The sequence below is a fragment of the Falco biarmicus genome, chromosome 10 (assembly GCF_023638135.1).
Source record: "Falco biarmicus isolate bFalBia1 chromosome 10, bFalBia1.pri, whole genome shotgun sequence".
In the NCBI taxonomy this organism is placed as follows: Eukaryota; Metazoa; Chordata; class Aves; order Falconiformes; family Falconidae; genus Falco; species Falco biarmicus.
Window position 1 is genome coordinate 32,071,221 of NC_079297.1, and position 16,491 is coordinate 32,087,711.

Sequence of the window (16,491 nt, forward strand, 5' to 3'; positions counted from 1 at the left end):
GCCAGCTTTCACTCCACCTTGATTTTCAGAAACACTATATGATTTCAATGTGGTGAGACATCCTACACACCACAGAAAGTGGCTGACTGCTTTGCAAAGCACAATGATTGTAAATTTGGGGTTTGGTTGTTTTCTTTTTTTTCTTCTAAACCTGGTATTAGTAAGTCTAGGTTTGCTTTCAAATTGCCAACTATCAGGTGCACAAGATACAGAAGTAATTTAGTTTAGGCGGATGCTTTGATGCTCAGTATCATAGTTTTAATTTTTATTTTTTTTTTTTAAGGACATATCATGTAACGCTCTTTGGGCAGATTGTACCTATGGATGGATGGATGAATGGTGCATTTGAAATCTCTTAGCTGTAATAACATGAAAACAATGTCAGGTGCTAATTAATCACCACACTTTCACAAGAAAGCAAGGCATTATAAATACAGTATGTCATAAAAGCAAGGAAAAAGTCAGATCAAGGAGATTTAAAGGGAAAAAGCTGGAATAAAAGAACACCCTATCTGAACTTAGAGGAGTTGACTTCATATTGGTTCTAATGCTACAGCAGACAAACATTTGGGAACAGTTTTTATCTGGTTTCACTAAACCCACATCACATTCATCTGGAGTACCAGTAACACAAGTTCCTCCTACAAGATGAAGCAATTATACTTTCTGACTTTGCACTTTAATTGCATAGTCACTACTATAAAGACATTCAATATTCTACGCGCCACAGTGATGGCAAAAGACAGAATTCCCATCTCTGAACAGGTGATCTGAAAATCTGCAGGTACAAAGATGACATATAAAAGACCACTGGGTTAAAAAAAATAATAATGGAAGTAGACTCCTATAAAATCTTACCTTTAGATCCAGATACTCCAAATCCTTTTTCAACTGGATGTAAGTGTCATCCGCCTTCAGGTAAGTACATAGGGAAAAAACAATGCAATGTATTTGAATGGTTGAAACAATTTCAGAATACTTGGGTTGGTTAGATATAAGACATTGGGTGAAAGAGGAATCAAAATAACAGAGTAGGGAGCACATTATAAAAAAAAAAAAAAAAAAAAAAGCAGATTTGCTCCACCAGCATATTGCTATTTACAGCTGAAAATGGGCAAAAAAATTCCCAGGAATATTACTACCTCATGCCCACCCTCCAAACAGAGATTTGAGTTTTCCACCTCTAATGAGATACATAACTACCTGAAACAATAGATCTGCAAAAGTTACTTTTTCAAAGGTCAATTCCTACTGGCTATCCCTTCACTGAAAAAGCGAAGGTGGTATCTATCCTCCAGCACCGTATCTCCCTTTGGGAGCAGAAGAGAAGCCTTCTACCTAACTGAATGTAACCAGAAGCCATCATATAACAAACCATTACAATACTTTTGATCACATTTCATACATATTTTAAGATATGAATTCTTTTATTCAGAGGAAGTACAAAATAAGTTTTGTGACTAAAATACTGAAAGAGATCTCACTTATACGATTAGAGAACCCATTTTTTCTTTTAAGTAAGAGCATTCAACTTGACCCTTATTTTTCATTGGCTCACCTGTAATTGCCATCACCTTAATTTTATAGTTACATTCATCTAGGAACATCCTCATTACAGTCACTTCAAGAAAAAGCATGCACAGAAATCATAACAGTTATTTCTCCTTTTTTCAAGAGAAGTATTTGCAATACAGAACAAAATAAAGTTTAATTGTTGCAAATGTGCTTTGCAGTCAGCCAAAATGCCCCAAATTTCCTAGGATTTCATTGCTATTTTGACAGGATGTTATCCTGGGTACATTAAAATTCAGAATAAAAGAAAAACACAGCTATACCTCTTCTCAAGTTTTGAGCCAAGGAGAATGTGTATGTAGTTAAAGAAAAGAAAACCCCTTTATACCATAAAATCAATAGATCACACCTGCATTTCTTTAGAGGTGTTCACTTACAATTCTCGTCCAATCAGCTTGTAAGTCTGGCTGAGGACTTTGGCTAGGAAGTCTGCCCGTTTTTGGAGAAACCCCTGTTACTATTGCCCATCTTAGTGCAATTGTTCTGTAGGTGAGGTAAGGCAGGACATGAAACTTTTCCAAATTCAAAAATAATTCCTTTAGTTTGGGGCTAATATAAAGTCTTCACCAATTCAAAGAAGAGTCGCCCCGTTTTATTCCCAGGTGGCTCCATTTTTGAGGCTCTAATACGAACCCAAGAGCTGTGTAAGTACATTTCAGTTTGATCTCAAGTTTACAAGTTTCATTCACCAGGGCAATCAAGAGCCCTGCCGATGATCCCAAATGCACCTGAGCTTTTCTGAACCAAGGTTCACCTGCAGAACTGACACAGCTGCAAGCTCAGATGGATGTACAAACTGGCTGATGCATTTCCATTTGCAGGTGACGCAGCGTGTGGCACAGGGAGCCAATCCCATCATGAAAGCAGCACAAAGAAATGGGTTTGCTTTAGAATGAACTTCTATTTTAGCCCACATTTCTGAAGATGCAGCATTTTCAGAAATAGTATAAAAAGGAAGTATACATGATGCTTTGAAAATTACGCATCGGTGCCCTATAACTTATAACGCTCATCTTTGATAGCGAATACAGCAGCAAAGAAAAACCGCAAACAACCTGGGAACTGTAAGAATACCAAAGGATGGGCGAGAAAGCACAGACTCAAGCACGCCACTAACAAAGCATTTGCAGAGTCACAAGATGTCATACGGCACAGATGAGCCACGCAGCAGCTGACCTGATAGGTGGAATTAGTTGGCAAGTGCTGCAGTAATTGTGCGATTGTGTAATTTCGTATACTAGCCAACTTAGCCTGATGTCTCCTTAATCGAATGAGAAGCAATGTTAGCTCTTCAGGCTGCAGGTATTTAGACACAGTGTAAAGAGGAAATTAGCAGTCTTCAGGGAGAGGAACTGTAATTACATTTTTCACCTCAGTGCCCAGAAAGCAGTTACTTGACATGATTAAGCAATTATTTCATTAACTTTGTATTTGGTCAAATAAACATAATAAAAGTTGAGTCCTGTAATAACAGACAGCTCGCCCCCTGTTCATGTTGCAGATAACAGCAAAATCCCTACAGGCTTTACTGGGAGCTGGTTAAGATTAAGTTCTCATTCAAGTTACTTATGTTTTAACTAATAAAAATACAACTACTATGGAACAAGCAGGATTGGAAAAATTAACTACAATACTATGATGACACAAAAGGAAAAGTAACTCTCAACTTACCGACTTGCCATGCAAACTGGGTGCGCTCACAGTGTGTGTCATGTAGCCCATGGCAGGCATAGAGCGTCGATCGATGTGAGTTGAGCTCTGTAAGAAGCCACAGCCAGAATGGTAAGGATCACCTCCAGTGAGAGGTACGTTGCACTTGAGGGCAAATTTGGAAGATACACACCTCTGCCCCAATTTTCTATTTGAATTCACAGCATGCTTGGATTAGGGTAACATCCATGGGCCAGCCAGATCCTTTGATGATTAAGTAGAGCTTATGAATGAACAAATGCAAATTTAGCACCTGTGACACTGGGCAAATCAGCAGATTCTGGCAGACCAAGATGCTTCAGCAGCACGTGCCGAGTGGCTTCCAGCAAATAATAATAATAAAAAAATTCATAAAGTTCCCCCCTACCTAATGTCTCTCAGAGAAAGGCTGGTTGGCTGATGCCCTAGGACAGCCGGCTGTGAATGCCTTCTGTCAGCCAGGGAACACTAAGCTACTGACATGAGTGACACCTTGTGGCAATGGGTTCCATTAATACCAGGGTTTTTTAAATAATCATGTTTTATCTGCCCGTCTCTGCTCATAACATGAAAACCTACAGCACATCCATTCTTTCATCTTTCTCTTAATGCCAAACTTTTACAACTTTCTTCAAGGCAGACTAAATGTCTCGTGATTTATTTTTGTACCTGTCTGAATTTCACTGAATGGTGTTTTGTTCTGCCTTTTTTCCCCCTTTTTAAATTTATTAAAAAAAAAAAAGTGTAACTGGATGGACTTTAATAAAGCATTCCAGGTAGGGGGCATTATAACAGATTTTTGTAGACACATACATTTAGATGTAAAATGATGCTGTGTACTTACATATAAAAACATGAGCAGTTTTTCTCTAGAACCTTTCACAGAAGCAAAGTTTTGCAGATGAGGAAAACTGTATTCCCCTATATTGGTAAAGCCAGTATGATGTAAAGAGTTTTATTTTCTGAGCAAAATTTATGCAGCTACATTGCACAGGAAGAGAAAAGACTGCTGTACATTCCTTTGCAAGGGATGTAATGCTCCTTCAGTTTACACGTGGAGAAACCAAATGTCTGGTATAATATAATCAGGAGTTAAAACAAATATTAATTTCCAGTGCTGCACATCACTAGCCTATTTCATCCTCTGACAGAATACTGTAAATCTATCAATGCTGAAAGACATCTGACAGCTATACAGCATATAAACTAAAAAAAAATAATAAGCTAAACTGTGCATAAAGCTAGCATGCAATCCAAAGTCATGGTCCTGACCCCACAGTAGGTATGTGAATTTACAGTTCTCTTTCTTTGCAAATACTTTCCCCATCAGGGCCCTTGGTTGAGGTCAAAGAATTCGGTGAATAGAGGCTTTCATTTCCACTTATTCCTGTGTAAGAGCTACCAAGAAAAGTAAACTCTATGTTGATTCAATCCTGAACTTCCCTGCTTTCCTCCTTAGGCAAGGAGAGCCATGTGGAGTACCAAACCCTCGGTCACCCGTGGATAAGAGGGTACAACAGTACCTACAAAAGGAACCATAGTGGAATTCCGCAAAAGGTTACAGTTTCAGATCAACGCTATTTGATTTTGGTTAGCCCAATGATAATGACTTTGCAAAGGGCTTAAATTATCAAACGCATGAAAGATTATTATGTTTTTAGCTGTAACTAAAAACTGAATCAGCTGTAAGACTAAATAAAATAGCAAAGCAGGTAGAGAAAGCAGACACAGCAAACACTGAAGACTACAAGCAAAAGTAAATAATCAAGGAGGAGTTTATCTTGATGAGTTTTATATTCTTGCCTATCTACTCAATACATTAAAATACTACAATTTGTGTATTTTATACATATAAATCTATGCCTTCCAGTTTTTAAACAAAAATACTCCAAACCGATGTGATGTGCCAACAACTTTCCTTTCCCAACCAACAAAACTTGATCAATTTGAAATTATCAGAAAAATAAGAATTTCAGGAGAAAATTCTTCATTGTATTATCTTTTACAACTTGCACAACCTTTCATACACAAGGAAGGATGAAATGAAAAATGAGTAAATTAAATTATCGATGTACGACACCACAGGTAGCACACTTTGAAATCAGTTATAGCGTGTACAAACCTTTACCGCATGGTTTCGTATCTTCCTGGGTGATCCAGCAAAAGGAACGTCTACAGTCTGTCTCTCATCTGATGGTTTAACCGTAAGCCTTTCTGCAGGAGTATGCGGTCTCCTTGGGGGAAAGCTTTTTGGAGGTCCAGGTGGAGGAATATCAGATGGAGAGGGCGGAACCGATATCGATCGTGGAACATCTAATGAACTTTTTGACTTACTACGATCAATGAAGTCTGAAGAACCTACATAAAGTGGGGCAGTGGGGCTGCCGTGTTTAAATTGCTGTCTCTGCTGCCACTCATACAGCTGCCAAACAGTTCCATCCTTGTTTGCTTTCCTTTCCTCTTGGGACATCTTCAAGTGGCTAACGCGATCTTGTGCATATTTGTAGTCACTCGGCAAATTGCGGTTTGGTGGTGGTGGTGAGCTCCCTGAATGCTGCCTGGTATTCTTTGGCAAAGTGTGATAGTTTTCAGGAAAAGGTGGATTGGGACCCTGACGTGTAAGAGTCTGATCAGAAGTGAGGCTGTAAAGGAGGTGGAAGAAATGGGTAAATTTCAGCATACATTGATGAGTGGGAGTGACCGATTAAAAAAAAAAACCAAACCTCTAATGACATTAGCTTAGGAGCTACATGACACAACATCAGAGTCATTTTAAAAGAATTTTCAGAAAAAATAACAAAGTAATATTAACGTATTGCCCAAAGATGTTACCCTGTACCCATGCAAAGATGCAAATAGTATAAATACAGGCTTTTAATTTAGTGTCTAACCTAGGATGACCTACTGGAACTAAAGTTAAGGAACAGCAGCATTATGTACTTAGGCCAAACGGAATGTCAAGAACATGAAGAAAGGAATTATTATGATTAAAGAGCAAATTCATAAATTAAAGTATGTATCTTCACCAAAAGCCTGCTCACCACTAGGTGGTGTGGTTTACGAACAACAAATGCGGGCTCATTATAAAAAAATTACCTTAAAGTGCAAGAAGAAATCTCAATAATCACAGAATGAGTATCTCAGATAATTTTTGTTCATGAGAATTAAAAAAAAAAAAAAGGTAAGAAACTGCTCAAAGCCCCCAGATCTGTATGACTGACTTTCATCTGACCTAATCCTTCTGGTTTGACTGTTTTAAGCAACACAAGGCTTTTTGCAACAAAACTCACTCAGAAACTAAAAAATCAAACAAGGTGTTGCATCCTGGCTTTAGTAATGAACCCATAATATGCTTAAACTGTAGAAATTAAATCTTTTAGGAGGGAGAGAGTTAAGAGAGAATTGGCAAAAGCTCTGACAAAGTTAGCTCTCCTACTCTGAAGTCAAAATCTTGCTGTAACCTCATGCATAAGAACCTGTTTAATTTCTGATTCTCCAGTTAAATATCTGGGGGGTTTGTACATGCAGTCATTTGCCCATTGACTGAGGATCACCAAACAGAAAACCATTCTGCTAGACTTGCTACAGAGCAGCAATACAGAAAATACACAAAACCAACAAAAAACCACCCCCACAAATGAAGATACTTGGAGCACATTCATCACTCCACTCAGTAGGTTCCACTTTCTGCATGAGAGGGAGACCTGATGGTTTGGGAACTGCAGGAATTCCACATGAAAGAAAGGGCAGGATGGAAAGGAACCTCTTTGTTCAGCATCAAAGAATAACAGAAGCAGGGGGAAAGGAACTGCTACTGGTAACTCCTGCTCAGTAACAGCCTCTGTCTCTTGCTGCTTGCAGGATTTGGCGCTGCTGGGTGGCCTTGAAATACGGATGCTCTAGAGGGGACACATAATTCCTCATGCCAGAAAGCAGAATAACTGCCCCGCGCTGCATCCAGTACTTACAGATTCCTCAAAGCACTGCTCTCGTAGCACAGAACCGTGATGTTACCTCAAGTTTCACAGTGAAGGCAGGTAGTATGAACAGAGGCAATAAAGATTGGCATTTAGTGGTCAAGTAGCCTCTTTTATTTGTCTGTACCCTGTATGCTCTCCACTGTACTGCTAATTCTTTCCACATGAAAATCAAAGTGGTTGCTAGAAACATGTTTTGTCTAAACAGGAATGAGAATGGAGAAAGCTTGGAGTGGGTGATGCTTCAAAAGGACATCTGAGACAGGCATGAAGCTAGGACAGATCCTTTTGCCTTTTCTGCGGAAAAATGGACAAGGGGGCTTGACCATTCCTATACTCCAACCTAGCAGAGCCGTCTATTGAATGGCAAACTAGTGAATGTTTCAAATCATCTGTGTGTGGTTTCTTTCTAATTGAACGTGAAAGGGTTCAGTACTGACATCAGCCGGAATTAATGGTAGTCAATGAAGTGACCAGGGCTAGCAGCTTTAGGAGCTAACACCGTCCGAAAAGAAATACCCCATGAGATTTATTTGGGGAGGACACACAGAAATATCACACCTTTCTTCCAAAAAAGAATTAATTTGTCTGAAAGGAACTAAAAAATGTTTGGATGAAAGCAGTACTTTGAGCAGCTGGGAAGTGCCAGCTTCATGCAATACTTCAGCCTGCTAGAAGAAACCCCAAAGCTGCACGTGCGTTAGACTGCACAGAGAAAGTCACATCCAAGCTGAATTTTAGAGGCAACTGCCTATATACTGAGAAATTGCAGCCTGCCTGTATATGAAGATGGGAGAAACCTCCAGCTGAGATGGCAGCCTTTAAGCAGGTGGCATCTCTACCACGCAAGTTTTCAGAACCTTAAAAATCATTTACGCTACATAAAAACAGGTACTAAGATGACAGATCAATTTCTGCAACGGGAAAAGAACGCTGTCCCAAATGACCCCACTTAGTCCACAACGGACTGTGGACAATTGCTTTCTCAAGGATCAAGAGTAAAAATGAGCAAAAGCAGCTGTTCTCGTGAACCCCCCGCTCTTGAATGATGAGGTAGAAATAATATAATAAGGAAAGCAGACACTGAAGAGTGAAAAACTGGCCTGATGCTATATTATATGATTACAGGCCATGAAAATCATTCAGGGACCGCAATGGGAAGCAATGGCATGGAAGATCTTTTAAAAAGAAAAGACAAAAGTTCAAATGAAAACAAACACAATTATTGGAAAACTACGTCCATTCATGGGAAAGCAGAGAAGCTAACAAAGACAATGTTTCTTCCTTAAGCACATCAGGAAGGAACGGAAAGTTCTGCGTATCAAAAAATGTTTAACACTCTATTTACAAGGAAGGAAATTTCTCAACATGACTGCATTTAGTTGTGAAATACTGAGCTTATCTTTATCAGATTTATGTATGTTTTTAAGTGCAAATAAACTGTTAGCAATGGCAGATTCTTTACAATAATGCATTCCCTATGTCTATCCAGGTACTGCAATCAAACCAAAGACTAATAATCTCTTGACAGCTGCTGTTTGATGGTCCTGACCTTTAATTACTTAAAACCAAAATCTCCTGAAAGCCTCCTTTCAACCTTTTCAATTCTCTAGATGTCTCCCAAAGGCTAGCACAAACCTTACCGAAGCAGGTACTCCCCTTTGCTGAGAACGGAGTGGGGTTATATGGCTACACTGGATGTAACTGTGGTGCAGCCAACAGTTCATTGAGAGGTAGGTGAATGTCCAGAGTGACAGCTAACATCTACTAGTTAGCAAACAGTTCCAAGTGCTTTTTTTATAAAAAGGGGAAGTAAAAGAACTATTTGAAAGATCTAAATATCCACATAAAAGGTGCAATCCCTGCAAAAAGTTATACAAACTGTTGTATTTGTGTGAAGCCCCCCTAGCTGAAAGAGTTCTTTCTTGTCATAATCCACTTGCTGCAAGCCCTGCACCTTTAAACACCTGAACCAGGAAACAAAACAGTACTCATTCTGTGTCCAAAAATTATAAAGGCTTCTAGAACCTCAGAAGTTCTTTGTAACGTTTCAGGTGGAGTAACAATTTCTTAATGCTCTGCATTGACTAAGTGGTCCACTCATATTTACTAAAATCAAAATAGAATGTCAATCAAATCATTGACTCCCTTAGATATCTATATCCTGCAATCAAGCCAACATTTGACAACTAACATGCCATTTCTGTCCATCAGCTAAGTGCACTGCGACAGCCTCTTCAGGCTTAGAGAGGGTACCGTTTAAAAGATTAATCTATTAATCTTCAGGAAGGTAACGTTCAATTTATTTTGAACTCAAAGAATATAGCAGCACTTGTCAAGGAAAGACAAAGAAAACAAGGTCAACTGAACTAAAATAGAACACAAAGAAAGTTCTTAAGAAAAAAAATTATACATATATATATATATAGAGAGAGAGAGTTAGATTTTGGTTACATTGCTGTAGTGAACTCTCGTGAAGTTTCATTGAATACTTGGCAGCTCCAGCTGAGGTAGCTGGTTTTATCTAAAACAAAAACTGGCACCTGCAGCAGCGCTATCTTAACTCTACACCTGATACACACTTAAAGGTGATTTACTGGAAAGAGTAATTAGGAAGAAAACAGTACTTAGCTATCACTCAAGCCTGTTTACTGCCTATATTTTTGATGTGAAAAACATCAACACTTTTTTTTTTTTTTTTAAGCGCGGGCTAATTAGTTTAACAGTTTTCTGTTATTATTTTTGACTAATACACCCGTGGGTGTAAGAAGAACCAACATACCAAGTACTTTTTTTCATTAAAATCATATACTTTTGGGAAGTATTGCTTGATATCCAAGCAAAAAAGATGTAAGTAAATTGACTCTAGCAGTCTAGAAAAATGTTAAACAGTATTGTGAAGTATAAAAGCTGCTTCAAGGGTAATTCCAAAGATTAAAAAATGGACTTCCAAACAGAATCAGCAAGTCTTAAATTTCCTGACCAATGTTAGGTAAGCATTAAAAAAAAAATACTAAAAGTTTTCTCCCTCCTGAATCCACATGCTGATTATAATTAATTTTAGCAAATTTATAAGGTACTAATTCAACAGGTTATCCATATTTTAAAAATCTTAACCTGCAGCACAGAGCCCAATGTCTGTCCTGCCACTTGACACAAGGTGACACTCTGAATTGATGCATATATATATACATCACTTCATTTTTTCACGCTTTGATAGTAAAGCAGTTATGAGATTTTCAAATGACAAAAGCATTCCAGTGTGCATTCCACGTCTTGGTACAATTTATGTAATTTTGAAAAGGGAAAAGAGAATCCCGGAGACCATGGGAATCCTAGGACCTCTTCATTAACTAAATTAATATACGGAGACCTTTCAATATGTGACACACACACTGGGGCTTTGAGTGCACTGATCTGATACAGAGGAGTGAATGGACGTTTGGAACAGGAACAGAAAGTACAAAAACACCCAATCAGCATTCTTTACCTTTAAGTGGAAAACTATTATCTATAATTTATGTTGTGTAGCTGTTTATGAATTAGAGGTAACTGAGGGCTGCACTTCACTTCCTGGCTCTTCAATTGCAGCAAAATTTAAGAAGTTTTAAGTATCCACTGTGATTAAAAACAGGCAAAAAAAAAAAAAAGCAGCACTTTAATCTCACTTTTTCTATCTGCAATACAGTAACAACATTAAAGGGATTTGATTAGTCAATCCCATATTGACTGCCCCCCGAGACAAACACCTGAAAAATACCATTCTGCACTGCTGAAAGAGAAAGTAAGTTTTCTTATATATTGTCTCTGCAAAACACCATTCTGATTTGCACTAAACCTATCACTAGCACATATTTTCCTTTAACTTCAGAAAATGCCATTTGGCAGTCTATGTAAAGATGGGCCCATTACTAACCTTTTTGTATCTCCTTTTTGGACTTTTACCCAGTGCTCCACTTGAGCCATGTTACTTTTCCTTTGAATCTGTTTATCTGGATTTGTTCTGGGAACAAACCCTCTTTTATACGAGCTGGTACCATTCTGCTGCTCCACTAGGCCAGCACTCATACTTAATGAACTAGGAAGCGTTCCATTCTTCTCAGCTGGCTGAGGCTGAGCTACTTGGGACCACGATGCATTCGTTAAGTCTGGAAATAATGAATCAGCTTCTCTTAACGCATGCTTAGCCTTTCCCTTCTTAGTTTCCAGAGTTTCTTTTCTGTGGCTATAATGCTCCTCCTCCTCTTTTTCTCTTCTTATCTCTTCACGTTTATCATATCCAAGCATTTCAGCTGATTTTTGATAACTTTCTTTCGTATCCGTAATCTCTGCTTTCACACAATCTTTGCAGGCATCCACGTGATTGACTTGGGGAACAGCTTGCTGATCTACTTTTTCACTTTCCCTGAAAACAAAATACATTACTGAAATGAGCACTGCTAAACCGCTAAAAGCTGATGTGGTCTTGTTACTATTTTAGAAAGGATACCCACAAAAGCACATTCTCCAAGCTGTGATAGTTTTGACATGTTAAGAGAGAGATGCTCAGCAAAACTCCCATTGTTACCCCAGTTAGACAAAAGATACCTTTAGAGTGCTACCAAAAAAGCAGAAATTATTTATATGCATCCATAAAAATGACTGAAAACACTAATATTGTATGAAAGAAGTGTTCAATTTGTGTAATATTAATGTACAAAAACCTGTACAAAATAAAGTCTTCCTATCCTAGGAAACACTGAAAGCCAAAAAATCAAAACCAAACTGCCAACTGCTCGTTGCAAAGTAAAAGTAGTCTTCCGTATCTTTGCAGATGCCTTGAGGACTAGTCATTTCTGGCCAAGAGGACAGAAAAATATCTACATTTGAGTCAGTACTATCATTGTCCAGGGCATTTTTAACTTGGGGGATATTCCTACAAAAAATAAAATAATAAAAACCTACCTCCATTGGTCCCAATACATATTGCAATGCACACTGGTTTACTTATTTATCTTATTGCCTAAATATTTAAAAAATTCCGTATCAGAAATCTTGACATTAAACTTACAACACACTGTAAAATGTCTAAGGATCCTAAAAGTTTTATGTTGCTTTTGACACATAACATACTTCATTTGCAATTTTCTTCATCTCTTTACAATGATAAGCTTCTCTACAACATTTTTTTTCCATTACAATTCAATGGAGCATCACTGATCTTGCAGTAGCACCTCATCTTCTCTAAAACTAAGTTCAGCTTCTTTAAAGCTTTATGGAAAGTGAATTCTGAATAAGTGCCATGAAACAATTGTTTTCACTTTAGTCTACTTAGTGTCTCAAAACGAGTATTTTACTAGGAGGAAGGACACTTGGATCAATACTTCTAATGTACCAGACTTCCCCGATTTTTCAATTATTCCTATCCTTATGAAGAAGATAAAGAAAAAAAACCAAACCACCCAGGTAACAGGTTATATGTTATTTGAATTTAAATTAAATCCAGAAAGTTTTAACATAAAATTATACAGGATGCAAAGCTCTGGAAGAGATGCTGATTTTATTTTTTGCTTATATGTGATTTGCCAAAAGCAAGCAGTAGAGCGAGATACTCTGAGAAACTGCACCATGACATTTTAATCCTCACAGCCCCAACACTTCAAAGCAGGGTTGTCTCACAGTAGAGTCTTCTTTCACAAGGAGTTGTAGGGGAAGAATCACATTCCAAAGTCAAAACATCAAGAAAGCTACATCAGTTTTAAGAAAAGGGGAAAACTGGAAGCACATGAAGGCACAGCTGGCTTTGTTTGCCTCTAGCACTAATTAAGAACAATGGAACAAAAGACATCCTTCTTTTCCAACAATGCTTTTCTTCTATATGGAGAAAAATATAAAACACTCTTACAAGTACTAAAGGCCACCAAAGTAAAAAAAAAAAAACCAAAAAACAAAACCAACAAAAAAACCAGTTAACACCTGCATACATTAGTCAATATCCATAACTTTAAACACATGATTTACTCATCTTTAACATTCTTTTCCATCTTAACAGCATTTTAATCCCAGTTCTAAACACTCATTTGAAACAACTAGTCACTTTTCTGACTTTTCCTTTTTATTTATCTCCCCTCAAGGCTGCCAACTGGCTGTTGCAGCTGTATGGATTTGCTCACAAAATCTGTAACTTTTTAACTGAAATTCCCTAAAAAAATTAAATATATACAGAAATTAATCCATGTCACTAAATGTGGGCACACAATTTGCATGTAGACACTAATACCAAACACCAGGTTTTCTTAATTAAGGTTAGTTAACTGATTTGCAGTAGAACATAAATTAGAAATAATTATTTCTTTAAAATGGGAATTAACTTTCATGCACACATTTATAAATATCTCATTCAGAAATCACCCCCAACCTGATTTTATTTTTTTATATATATATATATTTTAAAATTTTACATATATATATAAAACATTTTTTTTTAAAAGCTACCAGTTTCATCTAATGAACTTGCCTCTTTAGTGAAGAGCGTGTCTGCATAAGAGCAGCCTGATTCATAGCCCTGATCCAGCCATTCATATCCTCTTGGGTATCTGCACTGAAGTAGTACGTCCGCATCCCTGAATGCTCTGCCTGAGAGCCAATAACAGAATTCTTATTATAAATATATGCCCGCATACCTGTATGAACAGCCTGTAAGAACAAGGAAAAGAAAAAAACGTTAGACAGTCCTTTAATTTTTTCCCCCAGAAAAGCTCCTGTAACTTTTCCTGCTATCTTTTTAAAAAGCTTTCCAGATTGTTTGACTGTTTCTTGAATTTAGGGTAGAATTATTACACTGCCACGATGGGCCACTGTGTAGCAAACTCAAACGACACACTCTGATTTTTACTGAAATTCCTCTACTTCTTTCTCGCACTATTAAGCTAAAAGCGCAGTGCTTCTGTTTTTCATAGTAGGAAATTTCAGCTTTTCATTTTCTCTTAACTAATGTATTTAATTTGCCATAAATACCATACAAAACAAATTAAAGAAATTCTCTCCGAGACATGCATGAGCAAGCCAATTTTCCCAGGTCATTTAATAAAGCAATTTATTCAGACAAAACACAGACAGAAATCTTAAAATTCAAGCAATTAAACTGCTTATTTAAGAACTGATTATAATGCTGTTAAGATATTTTGGTTAAAGCGTGCACTTGAACCTTTATATTAGCTGCAAAATCACAAGACTTACTGATAAAGTTAGTAACACTGGTAGAATTATCACAGCACATAAAATGTTGACAAGTATCTCTGCTCACCAAAATACTCCATGAAATTCCACTGCAAACTAAAGTTACTTCGAAATTCCTCTATATTCAATACTCAATACGGAATGTCTTTGTAACTCTAGACCAGTTAAATTCAATCAAATCTCATCCACATTTGTACAAGCAATAGTATAGATATTACTAACTCTTTATCAGTCCTGCAACACTCAACTACATTTCCTCAAAGTTACTTTACTGATGTGCTTGAGATTAGTAGGGAGAGATGCATCCCCTCGCTTTCCAAAAAACTGAAGACAGCTGGAAAACTCACGTAATGACATCAAAATAAAATTGGTAATTTAAACCACTTTTTATAAAACTAAACCTGCTATCACATGCAAGTGATGATGAATGAATGAATGATAATGATGATGAAAAGCTGATGACATGAAACACTGCTGAGATAGGTTTGGGTTTTTTAAAAGGAAAAGAAATGATTTTCAACTTTTCTTTTAAAGGTTACACATATTTCAAAAGTCTTCCCTAAATGACAGATCTTTTTATTTTGATGAAATCCTCTCCCCCTCAATACTCAAATTTAAAAAATCCTCACAACAGTCTATAATCTCAGATGGCTTCAGAAACACAGCAATGGTTTTGACAAAACCCAGGCTATTTAATCCGGGGCACACCTCCCTAAATGTTATAATTTCAGCTGTTTACCCTGATTTTCCCAAATCACCATCATCTTAGAGACTCGTATCAACATCTCCAAGGAGCAAAACATTTGCTGGCTATTAGAGTGCTTTAAGTTTTGTGGAACATTTACTCCCTTTCTATCACAGCTTGTTCTTATAAATGTGTGAAATGTGGTCTTTCCCTCCTGCACCTCAAGCAAGGAAGCCTCAGGATGTTTTGAGAACCCGCAGTAGAAAGGCTGAGACTGCAGCAAAGCAGCCTGCTAGAAAAAGGAGGAAGAGGAGGAAAAGGTTACACAGAGAAGTTCCAAGACTCACTCTTGCTCAAAAGAGTCTCTGCTTCCCAACAGCGTTGGCTAGTAAGGGAATCAAGGCGGCTCCTTTTCTCCCTTCCCACTAGGAAAATAGATTTACATACATGAAACAGCTGCTCTGACCAACTGTGTTTTTAGGAATCAAAGGGTTTTCTTCATGTTTGCCTGGCTGAGTTCTTTGTGTTGGAGTATTTTTTGGTTTTATTGGATTTTTTTGCCATTTAGAGAGTATAACAAATGGTCAAACCCAATATGATCTAGAAGCATTTGATTCATTGCAATTTATGGTTAGCATCCAGTGTAAGAAGAGACCAGAAACTGGCAGCTCCAGATGGAAAGGAAAACAGTAATTTACATGCTAGACCTTATAACTAAAGGGTTCTTCCACTGACCGCGTTGAGCCCATAGAAGCGTGATGCTAGAATTCAGAAGTGACTCCTACAGAAAATCAGATTACACGTGGCCTGCTGCAGGTGACAGTGGGACCCCACCATCCACTGGTTATATACTTTCTGAAAAAACTAACTGCAGAGCATACACATCAATAAATGGATTTAACAGCTGTCTGTCTTAATTGCCCTGTACGTCCTGATCAACATAATCCATTTGCCTTTCAGGTTGTTTTCCAGCAGTGCATGATGAACACAGCTGAAACATTGCCTAAGAAGCTGTAGGTGAAAGAAGTATAAAAATGTGAAGTATGTTGCACTGCTCTCCCCTGAGACTGGAGCCATCAGGGCCATAAACATTCATAGCTGCAGAAGGGATAACAGAGGTGGTGTGTTATTCTCAACAAACATGACATTCTGAAGCTCGTAACATATACAACCGGTTAAAGGAAAATTCCAATATATTTCAGTTATTTATTAGTAGTGTGTTTTATACGCAAGAAAGCCACTTTGTGCCGATGTGCTGTAGCAGTCACTGCTAGCAGACACAGAAGCGAGCGGGTTTGGATTTGTTTGGTCTTTTTATTTTTTTAAAGCAATAGCTATTAGGATGACTAC

General features: G+C 37.6%; 1 protein-coding gene across 10 annotated transcripts in view; it reads right to left on the minus strand.

Annotated features, from left to right (window-relative positions):
- The window catches only part of PLEKHA7 (pleckstrin homology domain containing A7), a 160,307-nt gene that overhangs the window by 28,755 nt on the left and 115,061 nt on the right, over positions 1-16,491 (minus strand). For 9 of the 10 annotated variants that reach the window (XM_056353195.1, XM_056353194.1, XM_056353192.1 and 6 more), the window contains 5 exons: positions 13,735-13,913; positions 11,155-11,643; positions 5,384-5,903; positions 3,244-3,330; positions 859-912 (listed from right to left, as the gene is read on the minus strand). In XM_056353195.1, the coding sequence (XP_056209170.1) occupies positions 859-912; positions 3,244-3,330; positions 5,384-5,903; positions 11,155-11,643; positions 13,735-13,913 (1,329 nt within the window). The remainder of the gene's footprint in view (positions 1-858; positions 913-3,243; positions 3,331-5,383; positions 5,904-11,154; positions 11,644-13,734; positions 13,914-16,491) is intronic. The other variant, XM_056353193.1, reaches the window with a different exon arrangement.